The following is a 25,032-nucleotide window of genomic DNA, read 5'->3' on the forward strand; positions in this document are numbered from 1 at the left end:
ATGAGGGAATGGGATCCAAAGTAGAAGAGAAACAAATAATCAATAGGTAGCAGCATGGCAGGGAGTGAAAAAAGACTATTGGATTAAGTTACATTTATTTTACTGCAAGAGGGGCTTGATGGTGAAGTGGATGAAATTAGGGGATGGATATCTCATTTAGACAACTATATTGTAGTTTTTAGAGAAACATGACTATTAAGGATGAACACAACTGGCAGCTAAGTGTTCCAGGGTACAGGTGCTGTAGGTGGGATAGAGATGGAGAAAAGAGAGGAGAAAGAGTTGGATTTCTGATTAAACAGAAAATCACAGCAGTAGTCTGAGCTGAAACTACTGAGTGATCATTCAATGAGGCTTTGAGGGAGGAGTTCAGAAATAAGAAGGGAATGGTGGCCTGGTTGGGATTGTACTATAGATCAAATGGAATTAGAGGAACAAATATATAGGAATACTGCAGAAAGTTACAAGACCAATAGAGTTGTCATAATAGGGTATTTTAACTTTCCTGATATCCACTGGGATTGCCATAAGGGCTTAGATAGGGTGGAATTAGTTAAGTGTGTTCAGGAAAGTTTCCTCACACAATATTTCAAAGACTCCACCAGGGAGAAGGCAAAGCTTCAAGATGAATTTGGTTTTAAATTACAGTAGTTATGAAGAGACAGATCTGGTGCAGAAGTCAAAGTTCTAAATTGAGGCAAATTTTAATATGATGATACTAGAGATGAACCTACAAAGGATTGGAGTAGTTTGCTTACAGACAACGGGGCATCTGGCAAATAAAAATCAGATATTGGCACATACAGAATCTCTTATCTCTCTAAGATTTGAGAGATATGATGAAAGATACTGAGGCACTGACCAGGAAATTGTAAGGAGACATGGGTCAGGTACAGGCAGCTGAGATAAAGTGAATCCCAGGAGAAGGATAGGGTTTTCAAGAGTATATTCAAGAAGGAGTGGGGCTGAGGAGTGGAAAAAAATCATCCATGACTGAATGGTAGAGCAGACTTGATGGGCCAAATGGCCTAATTCTGGTCCTATGTCTTATGGTCTTATGGAAATCAGAAGGGGAAAACAGTGGCATGATCTGGCTTTGACAAAGAATCTTCAGGAGTTTTGAAAGAGATTTTATGTATAGTAAAGAAAGAAGGGTGAGAATAGGACCCTTCAAAGACCAAAGTGGATATCATTCTGTGGAGACACAGGAGATGGACAATGGTCCTCAATAAGTATTTCTCTTCTGATTTTACCATGGAGAAAGACATGAAAATGTTGGACCTTAAGGCAATTAATGGGGAGGTTTTGGAGCTAGTCTTTATTATAGCAGAGATATGAAGGTAGATACTGTAATTCTCCGGAGCCTGATCAGGTAAAGTCAATGTCATTATCACCTGCACAGATCAAATGATAAACTTACTTGCAACAGCATCTTAAATACATAACTTCATGTAAGCAGCATTCACAACAAAAAGCATACATTTTTACAAGAAAGAACATAATTAGAACAAGAAAAGTCCCTTTTTAGTGCAAAGAGGTCAACCTGCTAACCTGTGAGACTTTCAGGATCACTGTGGGAAGTGAAGAAGAAATTGTGTGAGCCCTGGCTGAAATATGTGCATCATCGTTAGTGAGGGACCAAGTGCCGGAAGATTGGTGGACGCTAATATTATATATCAATTTAAGAAGAACTGCAAAGAACATCTTGGGAACTATAGACTAGTAGGCCTAATATCGCAATGGATTCAGAATTATAAGGTAAACAGGCATTTGGAAAGAAAGGGGTTGATAAGTGATAGTCAGCTTGATTTTGTACATGGGAGGTACCTCATAAATAACATATAGTTTTTTTGGAAAAAATAACCAGATCAATGATTGCGGGGCTGTGGATGTAGTCTATACGGACTTCATAAAACATTTGATAAGGTTTCACATGGTAGGCTTCGATTTTTAAAAAATGGATCACATGAGATCCAGGGAGAGCTGTCTAATTGAATACATCTTTGGCTTGGTGGAAGGAAGCAGAGGGTGATGATGAAGGAGTTTTTCTTGGACTTGATGTCAGTGACTAGTGGCATTTCCAAGGACTCAGTGGCAGGACAATTGCTGTTTGTCATCTATACCAATGATTTGAATGCGAATGTACATGCATTGTTAGTAACCTTGCAAATTGCACTAAAATAGGTGAAGACATTGACAGTGAATGTGATTATCATAATTTACAGAGAAATCTCAATCACCTCGGTAAGTGGGCCAAGGAATGACAAATGGAGTTTAATCTGGACAAGTGCATTTTTGGAAGACAAATAAGGGTAGGGCCTTCACTGGGACTAGTAAGGTATCTGGGGAGTGTTGTAGAATAGAGGGACTCAGGAGTACAAGTAGATGGCTCCTGAGAGTGATGGTGCAGGTACACAGAGTGGTGAAGAGGGTTTTTGCCATGCTGGTCTTCATCAGTCAGGGCGTTGAGTATGGAAGTTGGGAGTTATGTTGTAGCTTTCAAGAGTTGGTGAAGCAGCATTTAGAATATTGTGTTCAATTATCCTTACCCTCCTATAAAAAGATTATTGGAAATGATCACTTAAAATCAGATCTGCTTATATCTAGAAAAACACAGACTTGTTATCAATACTAAGCATAACCTTTTGCCAGGGTAGTCAAGTCTTATAAATTGGATTGAATTTTCAAAGGAGTTGAAGAAGCTGGTTGATGAAGGTAAAGTGGTGGATGCTGAGTACGTAGATTTTAACAAGGCATTCAACAAGGTACTGAAAATTAAGACGCATAGAATCCATGGGGACTTGTTTGATTGGATCCAAAATTGGCCTCCTCAGAGAAGGCAGGAGATAGAGGTGGGTAGGTTTTATTCTTTGCAGAGGTCTATAATCAGTGGTTTTCTGCAGGAATCTGTACTGGGACTTCTATTGTTTGACATGCTTATAAATTATTTGGATGAAGATCTGGTAGGAAGGGTAATGTCACAACCATGGATTCGGCAGCACATCAGATTCAGCAATTGTGCTTGTGAATATGCACGTGTCAGCTAATTATTATTTTATTGTGATAGTATTTAACTCCATTCATTCCGTCGCGGTATTTGTCAAGACTTGGACACAGCAACACTTCGCTTCCTGCATTCCACCTTGCCTGAGAAATTGGACTGTTGAGTCAACTGAATCTGAAGGCTAGTGGTATTCGTTTAATTCTTAGTTGTTCTTTTCAGCCACAGTGTAGGCTTCATTTTCCATGTGAGAGTTCTAGTTAACAGCCCTGTTTGGCCGTGTTAATTGTGTTCTTTCCCTTTAATACTGTTTGCATTAAAGACTGTGAACTACCAACCTGCTTCAGTGTTTCCCTCTCTGCACTTGGGCCATGTCTGAACCGGGTGACAGATAAGTTTTCTGATGACCAAAGATTGGTGGTGTTGTGGATTGCATACAAGGTTGCAAAGGATACAGTAGACTATAGATGCAGACATGGATGGAGAAATGGAAGTTAGAGTGTAATCCAGGCAAGTGTGAGCTGCTGTACTTTGGGAAATCCAACATCAGGAGAGAATACACACTTGATGGAAGGATTTTAACAGTGTTGATGAACTGAGGGATCTTGGGGTTGAGATCTGTACTCCCTAAAAGTGGCTGCACAAGTTGATAGTGTGGTAAAGAAGACATGTAATATGGTTGCATTCATTAGATGATGCACTGAGATAAAGATTCAGGATTTATGTTCCAGCCATATAAAACTGCGAGGTTAACTAGAATCAACTGCTGTCTAAGCAAGGACATAGACCTGCTTCAACTTGCCACAATAGGTCTTCAGCAGAGGTAATCTCACTGGCTCTCCACTCGGCCTTGGATCAGCAGGACAATAGCAATACCTATGTCAGGCTGCTAATTATTGACCACAGCTCAGTGTTTAACACAATCATACCCTCGGTTTGAATCAACAAGCTCCTAAACCGGGGCCTCTCTGTCTTCCTCTGCAACTTGATTGTTGACTTCCACACTGGGAGACCACAGTCTACCCAGATCAGAAATAACTTCTCCTCCTTGCCAACAATCAACACTAGCACACCTCAAGGTTGCTTGCTTATCCCACTGTTCTACTCTGTCTACACCCATGACTGTGTGGCTAGGCACAGCTCAAGCACCATCTATAAACTTGCCAACATCACTCTTGTTGGCAGAATTTCAGATGGTGATGAGGAGGCGTACAGGAACAAAATAGATTAGTTAGTTGAGTGGAGTCACAGTAACAATCTTGTACTCAACATCAGTAAGACCAAGGAATTGATTGTGGACTTCAGGAAGGGGATGCTAAGGGAAGCTACACCATTCTTCATCAGGGGATCAGAAGTAGAAAGAGTGAGCAGTTTCAATTCTTGGATTTCAACATCTCTTAGGATCTATCCTGGGCCAAACATAGTGATGCAATTACAAAGACAGTGGTTATATTTCATCAGGAGTTTGAGGCGAATTGATATGTCACCAAAGACACTTGCAAATTTTACTGATGTGGAGAGCATTCCAACTTGTTGCATCACCACCTGATATGGCGGGACCACTGCATGGGATCTACCCTTCCCTTCCCATCCCCTCCCCTCCCCACCTGGAACCGCGCCTTGCCTGGCCTCACCTGGAGCCTTGCCTCGCCTGAAGCCTTGCCTTCACCACTGTCAAGTTCAACCACTGGAGCAAGATAAGAAACTGTCTTTCGTTGTTTTGAGCTGTCTCTGTGTCCACACCTTTGCTAGGTAGGTCCAGCCATTTGCCACTACCTAGTATTGGGAACTGTCTTTGTGTCCTCGCCTTTGCTAGGTAGGTCTGTCCATTTGCCACTACATAGTGTTGGGAAATTTCTCATGTCCACGCCTTCGCTAGGTAGGTCCGGTCGTTTGCCGCTACCTAGTGTTGGGAACTGTCTCGTTGTGTTCTGCATTCTGTGTAATGAGTCCCAGCCCTACATCCTGTACCCAAGGAGGGGTCCTGGCTCTGTGTTCCATGTTCCTGTCTCTCCCTTGACCAAAGCTCTGCATTCCTGTCTCTTCCTTAACCTAGTCAAGGCTTCAGGGTCTCATCCAGTCCAAGAACCCTGTCCAGTCCAAGCCACAGCTTTGTGTTCTCGTCTTGTCCATGTGCCTCGCCCAGCCCAGGAGTACCTTGCCTAGCCTGGTGCTGGGATTCCCTCGTCCTGTGCTGGGGTTCCCTTGTCCTGTCCAGAAGTCTCACGTCCAGTCCTGTTGCCTCTCCTCGTCTTGTAGCCACATCTTGTCCTCGCCAAGTTCTGGAGTCCGAGACCGAGACAAGACCCAAGTTCTGGGTCCTTGTCCAGTCTCTGGCTTGGAGTCCAAGCCCAGGCTCTAAGTTCCCAGTTCCATGTCCTGGTTCCGCTATCCAAGTCAAGTCCTAGCCCAGGCCCGGAATTGTTGTCTTGTCCAGGGTCTGTGTCATGTCCAGCGTCCTTTCTTCCTCACTTCCCTTGCTTCCTTCTCACATCTAGTCCTGTTCCTGGCAGATCAGTGTCTGTGTCTTGCAGTTGGGTCCGCTCCCAACACCCCACCTTATGATAATATTTCTTTGAGGAAGTTTGAAGAACGGGAGTTAGGAAGTTTACCTGAAAGTAAACCCAGTGATGTTGAGCTCCGGTACAAGTTGAAAAAAACTAAGGATAGAGGACAGAGAAAGGCAAAGGCAATTTGAAGCTGAGGAAGCAGAAAAACAAAGGGAGGAAGCAGAAAGGCGGAGGGAGTTTGAGCTAGAGAAGATAGAGAAACTACAGCAAGGGGGTCTAGTGTTTGATTCTGGTGAGAGGTTTGCTGCCAGTAGGGAAGTTACATTGGTCCCTCCAATTGATGAAACTCAGGTTGATAAATACTTTCAGCATTTTGAGAAAATGGCTCTGAGCCTAAAGCTGCTGGAAGGAAGCTGGCCTCTCTTGTTATAGAGTGTAATTAAGGGTAAGGCTCAACAGGTTTATTCTGCCCAGTCAATTGAAGATGCAGCTAATTATGAGGCCGTGAAACAGACTGTGCTTAAAGCCTATGAACTGGTTCCAGAAGCCTATAGGCAATGGTTTAGAAATGTGAAGAAATCTGTGAAACAGACTTATGTGGAATTTGTTTATGAAAAGTCTATATGTTTTGAGCGATGGTGTACATCTAAAAATGTGGATGGTGATTTTAACAACTTGAAAGAATTTGTTTTAATTGAAGAATTTAAAAGGTGCGTCCCTAATGACATAAAGGCATATTTAGATGAAAAGGATGCTGCCACGTTGCAAGAGTCTGCTAAATTAGCAGATGAGTTTGCCTTAACCCACAAGTTCAAGTTTACCCCGAGTAAGAGCTTCCAAAAGAGTAGCATGGATAGTCAGGGTAAACCAGAAATCAAATTTGGGATGAGTGACAAAGGTAAGGATGAAGGAAAGCAATGAAAGGAGAAACATTCTGGTCCTACTTGTTACTATTGTAGGAGACCTGGTCATGTTATGGCTAACTGTTTCCTGTTAAAGAAGACAAAGGAAAAGGAGGCAGTTCCAGATGCCTGTGTTCAAAACGTTGAAATGCCCATAAACCTGCAGGGGTCTGGACATTCTGATGAAGCTCTGTCAAAGGCTCAAATATCTGGTTGGGTTAGGAAAGGATTCCTTCATTTTATATCTGATGGGTTTGCTTCAGTAAAAGAAGGATCAGCCCCAGTACCAGTGAAAATTCTTCGAGATACTGGGGCTTCTCAATCACTTATATTAGACAATGTTCTGAAGTTTAGTGATGAGACTGCCACTGGTGAGGCAAATCTTATTTGAGATACTGGAGGCGAATTTGTTTCTGTACCTCTGCATAAGGTAGGTTTGAAGTCAGGGTTAGTTACAGGAATGGTTAAAATAGGACTATGGCCCAGTTAACCGGTGGATGGTGTTCCTTTGTTGTTAGGGAATGACCTAGCAGGTGGTAAAGTTGTTCCTGCAGCACAGCTGACGACTAAGCCAATCATTGATGATTCAAAGATGGATTCTTAACATTTATCCCTCCTGTGCAGTAACTTGAAGTATGGCTAAGAAGTCAGCCAATGCAGGTAGTTCTGTGCAGTATGATTCTGCTACCCATGATAGCCAAAATCGGGATTCAGGTTTTGATGACTTGTCAGGGACTTTTCTGCCTTCATTGTTTCACCAGGATCCAGGTATTAAATCTGACGATAAAGATTTGTCTCTGTCTAGGGAGGAGTTTATAGCAGAACAGAGCAAAGACCCTGAGATTGAAGCTTTAAGAGAAAAAGCTCTCTCAGATGATGTGATTAAGAAAGTGCCAGTTGGGTATTATTTCAAAAATGGAGTATTAATGAGGAAGTGGAGGCCACTTGATATTCCTGCAAGTGAGGAATGGTCAATTGTTCAGCAAGTTGCAGTACCTCTTTACAATATTTTTATTCAGAAGAAAAAAAACAAGAATTACAGAGTGCAACATATAGATACATCTCAACGTAACCTGTGTACATTCATATATTGTAATAAAATTGATCAAAATGTTATAGCATAACAGATAAAGGTATACCACTCTGTAATCAAAAATTTAAAGTTAAGTCATACATCATAAAAGAAATTTTTTATATAAAAAAGTCAACCCCCTACCAACTACCAAAGAAAAAAGCTGATGGATGACAATGGATAATTAGAAAAAAAAAGACATATTCACTTAAGAAGAGAAGATAAAAATATACATTAAAGTCTGTGCTTTGTTAAACTTTATAAATTGGAAAAGTAATTTAGGAAAGGTCCCCAGATATCATAAAAAAAAATGTTTCGAATTTAAGACTGAGCAGCAGATCTTTTCTAAATTTAAATAAGACATATTATCACGTAGCCATTGAAGATGTGTAGGAGGGATAGACTCCTTCCATTTAAGCAAGATTGCTCTTCTTGCTAAAAGAGAGGTAAAAACTAAAACCTGTAGGTTAGGAGTATTTAAAGTTATATCTTCATTTGCAATAATACCAAACAAGGCAGTAAGAGGATGTGGGTCAAATTGGACCCTAAAAAGTTGTGAGAAGGTATGAAATACTTCCCGCCAAAACTTTTCAATTTTAGGGCAAAACCAAAACATATGAATTAAAGAGGCATCAGCAGAGTTGCATTTATTACAAAGTGGAGAATCATTCGGGTAAAAACTGGACAGCTTCTGTTTAGAAATGTAAGCTCTATGAACCACTTTAAATTGTAGAAGAGAATGACGAGCACAGAAAGATGATTTATTAACCCGTTTAAGAAATTTATTCCATCTATCATCAGAAATCTGACAATTTAGGTCATCCTCCCAAACTTTTTTTATTTTATCTAAAAAGTCTTGTCTAGAATCAATCAACAATTTATAGATATCGGTAATAGAACTATTAACAAAAGGTTTTAAATTTAAAAGATTGTCCAGTAAATTTTTATCAGGACCTATAGGAAAAGTAGTTAATTGGAAACGTAGAAAATCTCTAATTTGAAGGTATCTGTAAAAATGTGTTTTTGGGAGTGCAAATTTATTTGACAATTGGTCAAATGAGGCAAGAGATCCTGAGATAATCTTTATCTCAAGTTGCAGTACCTAAAGTCTATAGGAATGAGATTTTAACTTTGGCCCATAGTAAGCCCTTGCGTGGCCATCTAAGTGTGAATAAAACTGTGAACAAAGTTTTGAAACAATTCTTCTGGCGCAGTTTGAGGAAAGATGTTGCAACCTTCTGCAGGACTTGTCACACTTGTCAGGTTGTGGGTAAACCTAATCAGGTCATCCCAGTGGTCCCATTCCAACCTATTGCTGCATTTGGTGAACTCTTTTCTAAAGTTATTGTAGATTGTGTTGGCCCATTGCCAAAGACTAAAGCTTGCCATCAGTATTTGCTAACTATCATGTCTACAGCATCCAGATTTCCCAAGGGAATACCTCTCAGAAATATAAAAGCCAAAACTGTGTCGAAGGGTGTCATAAAGTTTTTCACTTTATTTGGTTTGCCTGAAGAAGTACAGTCTGATCAAGGAAGTAATTTTATGTCAGGAGTATTCCAGCAGATAGTTTATGAACTGGGAGTTAAACAAATTACGTCATCTGCGTACCATCCAGAATCACAAGGGACCTTGGAAAGATTCAATTCTACCCTTAAAACCATGATTAAGATATTCTGTATTGAAAATTAGAAGGATTGGGATGAGGGAGTTCATTTGCTTTTATTCGCAATGAAAGAATCAGTACAGGAATCCCTATTGAACTTGTGTTTGGCCACAGGGTCCGCTGACTGTTGGCATTGTTAAAGGAACAGTGGGTTAACAAAGACTTGCATATAAATTTGTTAGACTATGTTTTGAAATTCAAAGACAAATTACACAAGGCTTGTAGCCTAGCAAAAGAGAAATTAAAAGTTTCTCAAGACAAAATGAAATGCTGGTATGATAAACAGGCTCATGTGAGAAAATTCCAGGTGAGAGATAATGCCCTTGTGTTATTGCCAATCCAGACAAACCTGTTACAAGCATGGATACCATAGATCTTATGAGATAGGGTCTGAAGTCAATGAGGTAGATTTTGTAGTCAAAACACCAGAGAGGAGGAAGCCAACACAGCTGGTACACGTAAACATGCTAAAACCATATTTTGAAAAGCAAACAGCAGCTGTGTCTATTGGTGTCAATAATAAGGAGTCTGGTTTCTCTGGGAACTCATTAACTGATGCATATTAATATTAAAACAAACATTGTCCCAGCTAGACTGACAAATTCGGCTGTTTTGGGAACACTTGATAAGAAATTAGCACATTTACAGCCACAGCAGCAGCAGGAGATGATGCAGTTAATTATGAAATATAAAGAGTTATTTCCCAATGTTCCCAAAAGGACCACAGTCACCTGACATGACGTAGATGTGGGAAATGCCAAACCCATAAGACAACATCCATATCATATAAACATAGAAAAATGTAAACTTGCTGAGCAAGAAATTGAGTAAATGCTAGAAAATGGTATTATTAAACCTTCAACATCAGATTAGAGTTCACCTTAAGTTATGGTACCTAAACCAGATGGTAGTATTAAGATTTGCACTGATTATAGAAAAGTGAACTCTGTAACAAAAACAGATGCTTATCCCATTCCTAGACTGGATGATTGCATTGACAAGGTTGGAGAAGCTAAGTTTCTTCCAAAGATCGATCTTTTAAAAGTGTATTGGTGTGTTCCATTAATAGATAGAGGTAGAGAAATTTCTGCATCTGTAACACCTTTTGGGTTGTATGAATACAATGTTCTAACATTTGGAATGAAAAATGCTCCAGGAACATTCCAGAGAATGATTAATTTGGTAATTCAAGGGTTAAAACATACAGATGCCTATATTGATGATTTAGTCACAGGGAATGACACCTGGGAAACACATCTCTGCAGTGGAAGAGTTAGATAGATAGATAGATAGATAGATAGATAGATAGATAGATAGATAGATAGATAGATAGATAGATAGATAGATAGATACTTTATTCATCCCCATGGGGAAATTCAACTTTTTTTCCAATGTCCCATACACTTGTTGTAGCAAAACTAATTACATACAATACTTAACTCAGTAAAAAAATATGATATGCATCTAAATCACCATCTCAAAAAGCATTAATAATAGCTTTTAAAAAGTTCTTAAGTCCTGGCGGTAGAATTGTAAAGCCTAATGGCATTGGGGAGTATTGACCTCTTCATCCTGTCTGAGGAGCATTGCATCGATAGTAACCTGTCACTGAAACTGTTTCTCTGTCTCTGGATGGTGCTATGTAGAGGATGTTCAGAGTTATCCATAATTGACCGTAGCCTACTCAGCGCCCTTCGCTCAGCTACCGATGTTAAACTCTCCAGTACTTTGCCCACGACAGAGCCCGCCTTCCTTACCAGCTTATTAAGACGTGAGGTGTCCCTCTTCTTAATGCTTCCTCCCCAACACGCCACCACAAAGAAGAGGGCGCTCTCCACAACTGACCTATAGAACATCTTCAGCATCTCACTACAGACATTGAATGACGCCAACCTTCTTAGGAAGTACATTCGACTCTGTGCCTTCCTGCACAAGGCATCTGTGTTAGCAGTCCAGTCAAGCTTCTCGTCTAACTGTACTCCCAGATACTTGTAGGTCTTAACCTGCTCCACACATTCTCCATTAATGATCACTGGCTCCATATGGGGCCTAGATCTCCTAAAGTCCACCACCATCTCCTTGGTCTTGGTGATATTGAGACGCAGGTAGTTTGAGTTGCACCATATCACAAAGTCCTGTATCAGTTTCCTATACTCCTCCTCCTGTCCATTCCTGACACACCCCACTATGGCCGTGTCATCAGCGAACTTCTGCACATGGCAGGACTCTGATTTATATTGGAAGTCTGATGTGTACAGGGTGAACAGGAGTTGTTTGAAAGGCTCTCGAAAATCAATCTTACAGTTAACTTAGCCAAGAGTGAATTTGGCCATGCCACTGTGGTTAAGGAAAATGGTTAAAGAAACTCCAATTTAGCAACAGAATTTAATTTTGCAGGAGTATAATATCATGATAACGCACATTAAAGATAAGGATAATATAATTGCCATTTGCTTTCCAGATAATAAACTGCGATAATCGAGTGGAATTTATTATTTGTATGCACTTCTGCAATATATTGTATTAGTCTGTAGTATGCTATATGGTAACCACAAATGTATTGTTTCACATATTGTAGTTTTCAGTTAAAATTTTGCTCTTATAGATCAAAATTTTCCTTTTTGGGGGGAAGTTACGAGATATGCAGGCTCGTTCTGTGAGTGTTACTATAAGAGTGCCTGAGTGAGGTGGGACTATGACATCAGTCACAGGCTGTGGCAGCCTGCTGTGGACTGGGGGAGGGGAAGGGAGAGGAAGAGGGGGTTGTGAGGGGAGTGGGGGAGGGGAGAGGGAGGGAGAAGGGGGAAGAGGGAGAAAAGGGGGGAGGGTGTTAGAGGGGGAGGGGTGTAGAGGGGAAGAAAGGGGGGAGACAGGAAAGTTGTTGGAACTTCAGTTTGTCACTGCTCTGGTTTGGAACTCTCCTATGCCCAAAAGGTTGAGTAGATTATCGGCACGCAGTGCACAAAGAATGTGTGAATATCGCTTCGTATAATCCATATGTGGGGATTTGTTAGAGTATCCTGTGGTGTCACTTTTGTTGGCCCATTACCTGGAATCAGGGTGTTATGTGATAACCACTTGAAGATGATATTCCTGTGACTGTCACCTGGTGGTTTTCTAGTGGATTTCGAAATGGCTTGACGGACGAGATCTTCATCAGCTGTTATTTTGTTTACCCAGCCAGGAACCTGTGATTCTGCGTAATCGCCTTCCTCTCTGCATTATTTCCTGGAAATCTCTCCCCTCACTCACTTATTTCATGGACTACTGAACTTTTCTACACTACCATTTTAAGACTTTAAGAATTGTTCCTAAGCTTGATAGTTTGGCAGCGACACATATATATGCATAACACTGTTAACTTCTGTTTATTTCATTAAAGTTACTATATTATAAGTATATACTAATAAAGATAGTGGTTTTAACTCAGTGTATAATCTATTGCTGCTGGTATGTAACAGCTTGTGGCTGTTTAATCTTACTTATCACCCAAGGACCAGGGGTACAGATTATTTTATGTCTATGGACATTTTCTGCATCAAACTGGAAGCAACAGTCTCTTCCTCAGTCTTCCCTCCAAGGAACCCTATCCCTCAACCATCACACTCCTCCCACATTCTTCTTCCTCCATTCTCCAACCCTCACTCCATGGATATTACTGGCTCTTGATTCCTGACCAAGGAAATTATCACGTAATATGATCAATAGCCAGGAATCTGTTCTTCCTTATGTCTCTGTAATTAATTTCTCAGGTCGCATAGCAGTTAGCACAAAGGTGTAGCTACAAGATCAGGGTTCAATTCTTACCATTGGTTGTTAGGAGTTTTTATGTTCTCTGCATCTTTACATGGGTTTCTTCTGGGTGCATTGGTTTCCTCACATATTCCAAAGACGTACAGATAGGGTTAGAGAGTTGTGGGCATGCCATGCTGACACCAGAACAATTTTTGCTCATTTGATTTGATGTGAACAATGTACTTCACTGTCTGTTTCAATGTACATGTGACAATTTTTCGATCTTTTCTTCCCTAATTAAAACTTACAAATAAATCCTATTTTCACTTCATAACCTCAGAATATTGTGAACCATCTAAAAGATGTGTATTTCTATTGCTTGATTGGACTACCATTGCTGGCAGAATGATTTTATTCACATGCACATCTTCTTCCTAATCATGTTCATGAGTGTGCAGGAAATGATGAAGTAGAAATGGAACTGTAGCTTTAGGTTACTTTGTTTTATTTCAAATCAAAAAGCAGTATTTTTTGTAGATGGAACAGATGCATGAACAAATTCTGAGTATAAACATTTACTGGAAATAAAGAAAACCAAGAATACGCTACATGATACGACAGAGACGTGTTAATGAAATGAAGTTATCCTGGTTACTAATGGAGCTTTTCCATGCCCTGACACAGAATCTAGCACACTAAGGACTCGTTAAGATCTAAGGTATATTCAAGTTATGAGCAGTATATATTTACAAGTTTCAACATCTACTCCTCAGAGGTACTGGTCTCGCACTTTGGAAACAGATGAATGCTATTTTTTAAAAAAGCTAATTTCTAATTTGTGCAAATAAAATAATACAATTTACATATTTATACTTAATGCTTGTTTATCTCTTTTATGTCAATTTCCCTGTATAATGAATTCTGTTCCTCTTGAAGCCTTGCACTCCTTGTACTACAAGAGTTATTGCAAATGAATGAGTCTCAACACTGAATGGCTGAGAGCTATTCAATTACAATGGGCATCACAGCCATTTACTCTTATTTACTTGCTCAAGCAGAAAGTTCCAGCAAAAAGGATGATCATTTTAGTCTGTAGCTGGACTCCTGGCTGACATTGCTCTCTTCCACCACAGTCCAGGTTCAAATACAACCATGGCCCAAGTCAAAGTTGATATTTTCTGACTAATTCAGAGGATAAGGATACTGAGCCCTCAAGTATACAGATTCTGAAACAATTATATCATTGCACATCACACACAATGCTGGAGGAATTCAGCAGGCCAGGCAGCATCTATGGAAAACAGTAAACAGTCGAAACCATTCAGTCCTGATGAAGGGTCTCGGTCCTAAATGTCAACTGCAGTCTTTTCCATATATGCTGCCTGGCCTGCAGAATTCCTCCAACATTTTGTGTGCGTTGCTTAGATTTCCAGCATCTGCTGATTTTCATTGTACATAATTGCTACAATGTTTTCTAGTGTGATTTGAGGCAGATTTCTTTACAAGGGTATTGAATCAATTCTTATTTCCTTCGCATCCACCATACCAGAATTGTTGACAAACTTGCAGACCGTTGTCAAAGTACCACTTTAAGTCATAGCCGTAGCATCTTCACGTATTGTCGAGGGATCAGTCAGCTGTAACAAAATGAAGAAATGACATAACAGGATTGTTTTTCCCAGGATAACTGACTAGATTTTCTAATGGACCAAAATATTGCAGGGATCACTGCATCCATCCCCAGCCAAGGACCATGAAATTTGTCACAAGAACATGCATCACACCAACTTAGCATTCTCTGCAGATGATTTAGCACATGGTTGAATGTGGTCAAATACCTTTTTGTATGTGCTATAACACCAAAACAGAATTGACTGGAATACTTATTTCATGCTGAATCATGTACCAAAAATAAAATATGGAAAGGGAAACAAGACTGAGATTAAGAGATAAAGGCAAAAATTGTATAACATATTTAAAATATGATGGAGTGAATGCAAAAAACATACTTCCAGTGCAAGAAAAGATGCTTGGGAATAATTAAGCTATTGTGTCATTAGAAGTTCAGTTGTATAGCACAACTGGTTTACTTTTGGAGTAATCAATGAATTCCATTGACAAGTAATTTGGTAATGGATGTGGATAGTGAGTTGACTACAGAACAAATAGGAAAAGCTTGAAAACCAATTTCTGATTCTGTGTTTAACTCTACATGTAATTGTTGGAGTTGCTCTCTGATTTGATTATGACAAACTGATAACTTTGTTATTTTTACCATAAAATCTGGTACACTGTTCTTATATAGCAACAGGGTCTCAAAGTTGCCACTGCAGCATTGGTTAAATACTTCAAATTAAACAAAAATGTTTAATTTTTAAAAAAACATATTTATAATGCAACTTCAGAGACCCCAAAACATATTAAAGCATTTTTACAGCCAGTTATGAACTTTCAGAAAGGCAGACACTTCTAACATAGGAGAACAGGAGGTAAATTGTCAACCAATCTCCCTTCACACAGGAATGAGACTAAATGATTTGATCAGTCTGAACCAAAATCTTCTCTGCCCTTAATTAAAATAAGGTCCTTGAGGGTTAAGGAAAACAGTGAGAAGGCAGGAGAAGGGGATTTAAAAAATAATGATTGAATGACAGACCAAACTCAATAAGACAAATGGTCTAATTCTGCTCCTATATATTTTGGTCTTATGTGCACAGCATATTCTATGTCTATCTATAGAGAGCAGGGTGGAATTTTGAATAACATTATGTTGCCCTGTGGACTATCCGATGGTACTGCATTGTGGTCTGAAATGTTATCCAGAAGTCTCAGATGTGATTCTTGAACTTCTGATGCACATTTCAATGAATTGTTACAATTCAATTCTGAATTTGATCAGCTCATGCACATAGCAATTTCTGGAAGAAAAGATCCAATACAAATAGACAGTCCCATAAGATACACTAAAATTGATCGTGTTGTTTTCCTGATGCCTTGGCCAGTACAAAGTTTACAGCTGCTCCTGGTGGCATGAAATTCCAGTGGTCCTATTGCCTTTGGCTGACTATACCACTGATAAGTTTCAACAACATGGAAATAATCCATGAGCAGACAGCAAATTACTTTGCTGTAATTATAACACTGGCTGCTCAAATGCTTTGCTTCCAATACTATGTGTACATTAACTGTGCACATATTATAGTTTTAAATAACTTAGGGGAAAAAGAGCCTGCAGACATTGCATTGTAAAATTATATAAATTGTCTTGTTTCTCACCTCTGTAGCTCCATTCTGGAATTAGATCATCATTTGCCGCAATTCTGAGATTATATTCTCTGTAAAACAAGCAATAATTACACAACTGGCACTAGAGTCTAAAAATAACTTGAATGGCCACAGTTTTATGCACAGGAATGGAACCCAGTATAACCTCTTGGTGCTGTTGCCCATCCATTTCAAGATCCCATGTGACATGTGTTCAGAGATGTTCTTATTTACACCACTGTTCTAATGCATGGCTGTTTGAGTTACTATTCCCTTCCTGTCAGTTTGAAACAATCCAGCCATTCCCCTCTGATCTCTCTCATTAACAAGGCATCTTTGCCCACAGAAATGCCGCTCACTGGATGACTTTCTTTTGTTTTTGGCATGATTCTCTGTGAACTCTAGAGATTGTTGTGTGTGAGAATCCCAGAAGATCTGAAATTTAGATGCCATGATAACGTAGCAGTTAGCACGATGCTAGCAATCTGGCTCTGGGTGTTGGAATTGGAAGTTCAATCCCAGTGCCACCTGTAAGGAGTTTGACCATCCGCCCTGTGGAATGTGTGATTCCTCCAGGAGGTCTGGCTTCCTCCAAGAGTTTGAAGACTGTTAGCGGGTCAATTTGTCATTGTAAATTATACTGTGATTAGGCAAGAGGCTGTGGCTGGAAGAGCCTATTTCACACTGTATCTCTAAATGAAAAACATTCTGAGATACCCTGTCTGGCATCAACAATCATTTCATGGTCAAATTCATTTAGATCACACTTCTTTCCCATATTTGGCCTGAACAACAGCTGAACCTTTTGACCATGTCTGCACGCATTTATGTATTGAGTTGCTGCCACATGATTTGCTGATTGTGTGTTTGCATTAACTAAAAGGTCTACAAGTGTATCTAATGAAGAGGTCATGAGATAATACTGAAGACTTAAGCATAAATTTAATAATCCAATGCCTTTTAAAACATACCTTATACGTCCAGGTAAAGCGTCACATTCCTCCTTTAATTGTGGAGGAGGGTAGTCATTGATTTCAACTGTAAAAAGCAAATTTTAGTAAAATTAGTTTTTTAAAAAAATGTAAGCACATCAAAATCCCTAATGTTTGTTTTTGAGTACAGTACATCAAAATTAAAGCCATCAGTAATGATTACATATATATTAGGATTAATTGACTTTGTTCTAAAGGTTTTTTTATGAAAACATCAGACTTGGCCCCGATCCCAGATATGCTGTATTTCCCTTTGTGACATCATGTGCAGGGGAAGTTTGCAGAAATAGATTCAGATCTCCAGGAGTGACAGCAATAGAATAATAGATGGCGGTTGTTATAAACATTGGAAAAGGCCAAAGATCTGGGAATGATTTATGAACAGGTGAAAATATTAAAGACAAGCAGGCAAATATAAAAGCTGAATATATAAAGTCCTGTTCAATTTCCTACACTGAAGCATTTGCAGTCCAAAGACCTTTGAGAACTACTTGAACCTGTAACACAGTAGGAGCAATGCATTTTATTGCACAATTTAGCAGATTACAGACACACATAATACTGATGATGTAATCTGTACCAATCGATACATGAAGTAATTGACATTAGATTAATAGGTGGTCTAACTGGGATATTTTAAGGCGATTAAAGATATCAGGAAGTGTTGATAAAAAGGTCTCTCAGGCCACAAGTCATAATCTTATAATTTAAACAGAACAGTTTAAGGATGTGCTCCTGGAGTATTTTCTACATAAAGGCTGGAACTGACTTGTTTATTATAAATTGCTAAATGATTCAGGAACAATTTCTTTCCCTCTGCCATCTGATTTCTTAATGGATATTGAACCCATGACAAGTTTTTGCACTACTTATTTAACTATTATATATACACACACACTTACTGTAATTCATAGGTTTTTTTCTATATTGCATTGTACTGCTGACACAAAGTTAATACATTTCACAATATATGCCGGTGATATTAAACCTGATTTTGATTCTGATTCTAACATCCATTCTGATTTCTTTAAATCATTTTGCTGAACTGGTTCAGATCTTAGAGCCATTGCTCCAAACGTTCAGTCAGGCTCACAATCAGGTTTATTATCATCTTATATAAAGACAATAAATTTGCTGTTTTGTGCAGTACAGTGCAAAGACAAAAATGATTGTCAATGACAAAACAAATAAAAAGTGCAAAAAAAACAAATAATGAAACTGTGTTTAGGGTCCCTACAGTAATCAGATGGCTGAGGGGATGAAGATGTGTCTGAATCATTAAGAGTGGGTCTTCACGCTCCTAATGTTCATAAGAATAGGGCATTATGGCAGTGGAAAAAGTGGTACAATATCATTGACTACTTGACTAGACTTTGGGCAAGTATTGAGAGCAATCAGGGCATTGAAATGTCCAGAACAATTTCCCAAAGGAGGGTAGTTAACCAAGAGAAAATACCGAGATTCTCACCAGTTATCTAAGAACACACAAAAGTCAGAGGGTGAGCAAAGTTAAAGTTAAAGTTTGTTCTGAGCTTTATAGGCTCATCAGGCTGGTGCTTATGCTGGTTTTCATGGTGTGAAGCGACTGAGAGTACGAGAATCCTCCCCCGATAGGACACCAGTCTATCATGAGGAAGGGTTAGCAAGCTCCATGACCTCTTAAGAAGGTTGGAGATGTCACAATCTGTTTCTTTTTTTAAAAAAAATCCTGTTGCTGACATTGGACATGTTTTTTGTTGCTTTCTCCGAATTTTTTGTTGTTTATGATAGACTGCTTGAAGCTGAACACAAATATAATCTCAGACTACTTGCATCACATAGCAATTTGAAAAAAACAAGAAATGGACTTTTATTGAATATAATATTTTAATTGCATAATGGTGCTGATGCTTTGCAATAGTTCAACTAAGCTAAAAATATTTTGTAGATGATTTTGATTTGCACTCAGTGCCTAGGGCTCCTCACTTGTGTCCAAAAATCAGCTGGCAGTGATGGATTCCAGTTGCCCTGAGACTGTTTGTTCGTGATTGCAATGTCTTGGACAAACCTTCACCATGCTCATCTCTGACAGCACTAAGATTTGCAGGGAAGAACGCTAAATAGGAATGTAGACAAGGAATCTTTAGTGACATGTTGCACTTCATGATTTTGTATGCTTGAAGTATGTTGTCAACCAGCTGTCTGCCTGCAGTTTGGTACTCTGTGGTTGCCCAGAGCATTTTCAACAACATCCTTGAATTCCTTCCATGCGATTTTTTCCGGTCCCACTAGAAATTCTTCAAATTGCTTGTTGTTGATGACCTGTTTGATTTGTGGACCCACAAAATGCTTTCCTAGTCTTTGAAACATCTGTCGCAAATATCAAAATCCTTCACGGAAATTTATAGCCTTATTAACACCTGTCCTGCCATGCAGCATCTGCCTTGCCTAAGCATGCCCAGGTATGCCTGGACAAGATAGTGAACTTTTCAGTTTACTTTGTTGGCAACATTTTAATTGACTTAAATTATGAATTGAAATAACAACTATAGGTGATTTTTTTAAATGTATGTGATAATTACCTGGATGAGGAAGTGGAAGGATGGTTTAGTAAGTCTGCTGATGACACAAAGGTTGGAGGTGTTGTGGATAGTGTGGAGGGCTGTCAGAGGTTAAAACGGGACATTGATAGGATGCAAAACTGGGCTGAGAAGTGGCAGATGGAGTTCAACCCAGGTAACTGTGAAGTGGTTCATTTTGGTAGGTCAAATATGATGGCAGAATATAGTATTAATGGTAAGACTCTTGGCAGTGTGGAGGATCAGAGGAACCTTTGGATCCAAGTCTTTAGAATGCTCAATGCATCTGCAAAGGTTGACTCTGTAGCTAAGAAGGCGTATGTTGTATTGGCCTTCATCAATCTTGGAATTAAATTTAGGAGCTGAGAGGTAATGTTGCAGTTATATAGGACCCTGGTCAGATCCCACTTGGAATACTGTGCTCAGTTCTGGTTGCCTCACTACAGGAAGGATGTGGAAGCCATAGGAAGGGTGCAGAGGAGATTTACAAGGATTTTGCCTGGATTGGGGAGCATGCCTTATGAGAATAGCTTGAGTGAACTTGGCCTTTTCTCTTTAGAGCAATGGAGGATGAGAGGTGACCTGATAGAGGTGTATAAGATGATGGGAGGCATTGATCGTGTGGATTGTCAGAGTCTTTTTCCCAGGGCTGAAATGGTTGCCACAAGAGGACACAGGTTTAAGATGCTGGGGAGTAGGTACAGAGGAGATGTCAGGGGTAAGTTTTTTACTCAGAGAGTGGTGAGTGTGTGGAATGGGCTGCTGGCAATGGTGATAGAGGTGAATACGATAGGGTCTTTTAAGAGACTTTTAGATAGGTACATGGAGCTTATTAAAATAGAGGGCTATAGGTAAGTCTGGTAATTTCTAAGCTAGGGACATGTTCGGCACAACTTTGTGGGCCAAAGGGCCTGTATTGTGCTGTAGGTTGTGAATAAAGTATCTATCTATCTATCTATCTATCTATCTATCTAAGAAATTTCACGGTGATTTTCATGATCAGCAGTGCCAAATCCATAAGGTACACCTAAAAGTATTCAGGAAACATAATCTTTGTTGTCCAGTGCAATTTGCAAAATGATTATTATCTTGACAAATTTATTTTCACCCTATCACAAATATTCCCTCTGATGTTCTCCCTTCCCTTCTCTACAATTTTAACACATTCATTTCCTCTCCTTTATGAAGGAATTTCACCCCAAATCTCTGACCTCCTGACTACTTCCAGCTTTTTCTGTTTTTTTCATGCATCCAGTTTGCTAGATTCCTCATGTGACAGAGCAGTTAACCAGGGCAAGCTACAGCTGGAAATCAGCATAATGATGGATCTACTTAGCCCTTTATCCCTTGGTACCTATCATTGCACAAAAGGAAGCAGAATTTGAAGTCTGCAAATACAGAAAACTGAAAATAATTATAAAATAATACATTATCAAAGGTCTGGCTAAGATAGAAGAAGGAATTTCTCTATGTGAATAGAGAGTCAGTTTTTTAATTTAGTTTTATGTTGAGCGTAACTTACGTGTGAGACTTTTCAGGAAGGCCCGAGTGAACCTTTTGGTGTAAGTCATTTCAGAATCAAGCAGCCGACTAAGGTGAATGAAGTGTTGGTTAAAAGGAAAACTAACAGTCGTATCCAGGTTGACTCCGCCAGTTTCCTTCCCAAGGAAAACCGTAAAGACCACAAAACCTTTGCACCTTGCTTCCTCAGACACTATGCTTAGCTTTTCCATGCCAAGAGCGCTTGTTCCTCCCGCAAGTATTACAAAGATCACTTTATAACGGCGTGCAACTGGATTGCTGCTAAAAACATTATTCATGGCCCATTCAATAGCATGGCCGACCCTAGAGGGTCCATCTAACTTATTAAATGATTCTTTAATGTACTTCTTCATTATATTTTTGCTGTTGTACTTCAAAAACCCAAATTCCAGATTGACTGGCTTACGACCAGTACCAGGGACGTAATCTGCTGGTGAGTGTTGTACCATTGCCACCCTGGCATAATTATCACTGATGTCTGGTCTTCTTGAAATCACAAACATATCCAGCATTGAAGTGAGGAAATACTTAATTCTTTCAAAGTCCATTGTTTTCATATTGTGTGAACCATCAACAACAAAAGCCATGTCCATGCTGATTGAGATTGGAGGTGGGGACATATTGTGTTGACATTGGGCCCTTGGTTGACACATATCTGTGAAGAAAGAAGAAAGCTGAATGTTTAGATCTAGGGAATCTGCGCAGATCAAGTACCTTTAATTTTATACTTAAACCATTTTCCTATTGTTTCATAACAACAATGCAGAAAAACGTAACCTCTGTAAGTATTTGTTGTTAAATTTTGATTTACTATACTAACAACTAAATACAACTGAAGTCATACCGAAACAGAAGGTGCATAATCGGATTGTGCGTAACTGCTCCTGGACTTGTCGCTGCTGTTTTGACAATGAAACTACTCGAAACGTTCTTGTGTCATCAACCTTTCACAGGAGGAAAGAAAGGACATTAAAATTTCAAAAAACAATAACTTCTACAACTTTAAGGTATACAAAATTATGAGGCGTTTATATAGGGTAAATGCAAGCAGGGTTTTTCCACTGAGGTTGGATGAGTCTATAACCAGAGATCATTGGGTTAAGGGTGTAAGGTGTTTAAAGAATGGGGGATGAGGGTGGCGGGGAAATCACTTTGAAAAGTATCTAATATTGAATGGCCTAGATAGAATGGAGGTGGAGAAAATGTTTCCAATAGTGGGGAGTCTAAGACTAGGGGGCACAGCCTCAAAATAGAAGGACATCCCTTTAAACAGCGATGAGGAGGAATTTCTTTAGTCAGTGGTTGGTGAATCTGTGGAATTCAATGCCACAGGCGGCTGAGCCAAATCATGGGGTATATTTAAAGCAGAGGTTGACAGGTTCTTGATTAGCAAGGGCATCGGAGGTTACTGGGAGAAGGCAGGGGAATGAGGTTGAGAGGCATAATCAATCAGCCATGATGGAATAGAAGAACAAACTTAACAGACCAGGTAGCTTGATACTGTTCCTGGATCTAATGGTCTTATTTACATCCTTTCATTTTGCTCCATTGGCAGATGGGGTCAATGATAGAAAGAGGAATTTGCATTACAAATGCAAGCATAGAAACATTAAACAGGAAAATGTGATGGGGACCACAAATAAATGCGTCATTTGTAAAATATAGTAGATAGTATCATTTACCTGGAAGGCAAGCTGTATGTCAGGGACATCAGCAAAAGAAATGACAACTGGGGTGATGTCCAAGGCACTGAACTCGAGAGCTGCGGTCACGATTGCTGACTTGTCTTCAGATGGTCCATCAGCAATAAATACTGCTACCTTTCTGGTAAGAATGCCACCACGAGTATGCTTGAAAGTATTTCTTGCAACAAACCTCATTGCTGATCCAATATCCCGCCTTCTAGCTGACCGCTCATAAGCTAGATCCTGCAGTGATTGCAGAAATTTCTCCTCACTCCTGTGTTCTGAGAATCGTATGAACATTTTTGGTGTGGAGCTGTAGGTAAGAGCTGCCACACGTGCTCCCTCTGGGCAAGTACTTTTGGTTATTTTAAGATCCTGCACCAATTCTTTCACTATCCTCTTCATTCTGTTAAATTCAGCTGGGGAAACATCTGATGACAAATCCAACGCAAACACGAGGTCCAGAGGATAAACAGGGCACTCAGAGCTTTCTGAAATGAGAAATCGCTCAATCTTTTAAGGTAGAAAAATAAAAATACACTTGTATTTGTGTAGCATGTTACATGGCATCAAGACTGCTTTCAAACTAATTAAATACTTCTGAAATGTAATCACCACTGTTCTAGGAAATCCAACAAGCAACTTGCAAGCAAGATCCCAAAAACTGCAGGTGAAAAACCAAAGAAAAAGTGCAGATGTTGGAAGTCTTCCATTGAAGAAAACAGAAACACAGAGCAGGGCAGGCAATATCCATGGTGTATACACCTTTCATTCAGAATTGAGTGTGAATTGTTAACTCTCTTTTTCATTCCATAGACTTACTGAGGTTTTCCCACATGTTCTGTTCTTTTGTCCCTATAAACTACAATGTTGCTATTTAAATAGTTAACAGTTAGATAACACATTGGACAGGGAAATATCCTCTCTTTGAAACAGTTTCATAGCATCATAGAATCATGTTACATTGATCAAGTTGCCATCCAGCCTAATATGTCAACACCATGCAGAATAAGCCATGCAGTCACATTCACACAATTCTCCCCATTGACTGTGTACTTGCTTTCCCCAACCTGACAATGTTATTTGATGGTGCTGGATGCTTTTTCTTTCACCACTCTTGCAGTGAGTGCATTTCAAATCATAACTAGTTTGCATGAAAATATTTTGCCTCATGTTCCCCTATCACCTTGAAATGGTCCTTGAGCTAACCAATAACGGAAATGCCTCCTTTCCACTTGTACTCTTTAAATCCATTATGACCTTGTACATCTCTTCTCAGCCCTCTTTGCTCCAAGGAAAAAAAATATCTTTTCTACTAAATTCTGAGATCTCTAATATTCCATCATCAGGATTTTTATACTCTTCCTTAAATAATGTGACAAGAATGAGACTCCAGTGTTATAGAAGATTTCAGGTGTTATTCCAAATTCAAAGGTTCAAAGAATCATTTCTTATCAAAGTATGTATGATGTATACAACTCTGAGAATCGTCTTTTCTAGACAGCCAAGAAAGAAAGAAAACCACTGAAGTCAGATTCAAAGAGAAACAGCATCCTCCCCTCTCCCCCACTGCACACAAAAAAAAGAACGGCAACTTGATCACAAACACCCTCCCAAAATCTCCTCACCCTGCACAAAATCCAACAAGATAAAGAAAATATAGGCTTTCAACAGTGCAGCTCCCCCGTGATAGAATAGAGGTATAATGACTTGATAAATGAATTAAAATAATGCAATTGCAAATTAAAAAAGAGCAAAAACACTCACTTGATGAACAGCAAGCTGGCGGGGAAAATAACGAAAAAAATATAATTACTTCCTTTGAATATAAACTCTACATTACAATTTAGAGACAATACATCCCTAGGCAGATGAACTTTAGTAACAAATACATTTTGCTTTCATCTAAGAATAATTTTACCCAGTTGTGTTCAGTGCACATAATATTATCTCACAAGAAAAACGTTGACAGGGAAATGATCACACTAGCTAAAATTCCTGTTGAGTACCTGATGTCATGGAATAGTCTAAATAGTCTTTTTCTATTGTTTAGGATTGTATTTGAAGGAGCATTCAAAAGCCACTAAAACAAAAATTAAATGCGG

General features: G+C 39.3%; 2 protein-coding genes and 1 long non-coding RNA gene across 3 annotated transcripts in view; 1 reads left to right on the plus strand and 2 right to left on the minus strand.

Moving 5' to 3' along the window:
• The window catches only part of LOC140713699 (uncharacterized), a 47,611-nt gene extending 23,946 nt beyond the window's left edge, over positions 1-23,665 (plus strand). The window contains exons 2-3 of the long non-coding RNA XR_012095712.1: positions 23,347-23,448; positions 23,554-23,665. This is a non-coding gene — a long non-coding RNA (uncharacterized lncRNA). The remainder of the gene's footprint in view (positions 1-23,346; positions 23,449-23,553) is intronic.
• LOC140713697 (collagen alpha-6(VI) chain-like) overlaps positions 13,407-25,032 on the minus strand; it is a 158,635-nt gene continuing 147,009 nt past the window's right edge. The window contains exon 5 of the mRNA XM_073024096.1: positions 13,407-14,523. Within this exon, the coding sequence (XP_072880197.1) occupies positions 14,516-14,523 (8 nt within the window). The 3' untranslated portion in view covers positions 13,407-14,515. The remainder of the gene's footprint in view (positions 14,524-25,032) is intronic.
• Positions 14,665-23,363, minus strand: LOC140714002 (collagen alpha-6(VI) chain-like). Its single transcript, XM_073024676.1, has 5 exons — positions 22,925-23,363; positions 22,087-22,186; positions 21,223-21,897; positions 17,122-17,188; positions 14,665-14,737 (listed from the first exon to the last, which is right to left on the minus strand). Exons 1-5 carry the CDS (start codon positions 23,330-23,332, stop codon positions 14,665-14,667), a joined length of 1,323 nt encoding a protein of 440 aa, XP_072880777.1. The 5' UTR covers positions 23,333-23,363.

Source organism: Hemitrygon akajei, chromosome 20, assembly GCF_048418815.1.
Source record: "Hemitrygon akajei chromosome 20, sHemAka1.3, whole genome shotgun sequence".
Lineage (NCBI taxonomy): Eukaryota > Metazoa > Chordata > Chondrichthyes > Myliobatiformes > Dasyatidae > Hemitrygon > Hemitrygon akajei.

Bases quoted from the DNA above. Each gene is read 5' to 3' on its own strand.
- LOC140714002 (XM_073024676.1), bottom strand. From the start codon at position 23,332: ATGAAGAGGATAGTGAAAGAATTGGTGCAGGATCTTAAAATAACCAAA. The intron at 22,187-22,924 runs GTAAATGATACT...CTCCTGTGAAAG, and splicing joins ACATACAGCTTGCCTTCCAG to GTTGATGACACAAGAACGTT. The intron at 21,898-22,086 runs GTATGACTTCAG...CTTTCTTCACAG, and splicing joins ATTATGCACCTTCTGTTTCG to ATATGTGTCAACCAAGGGCC.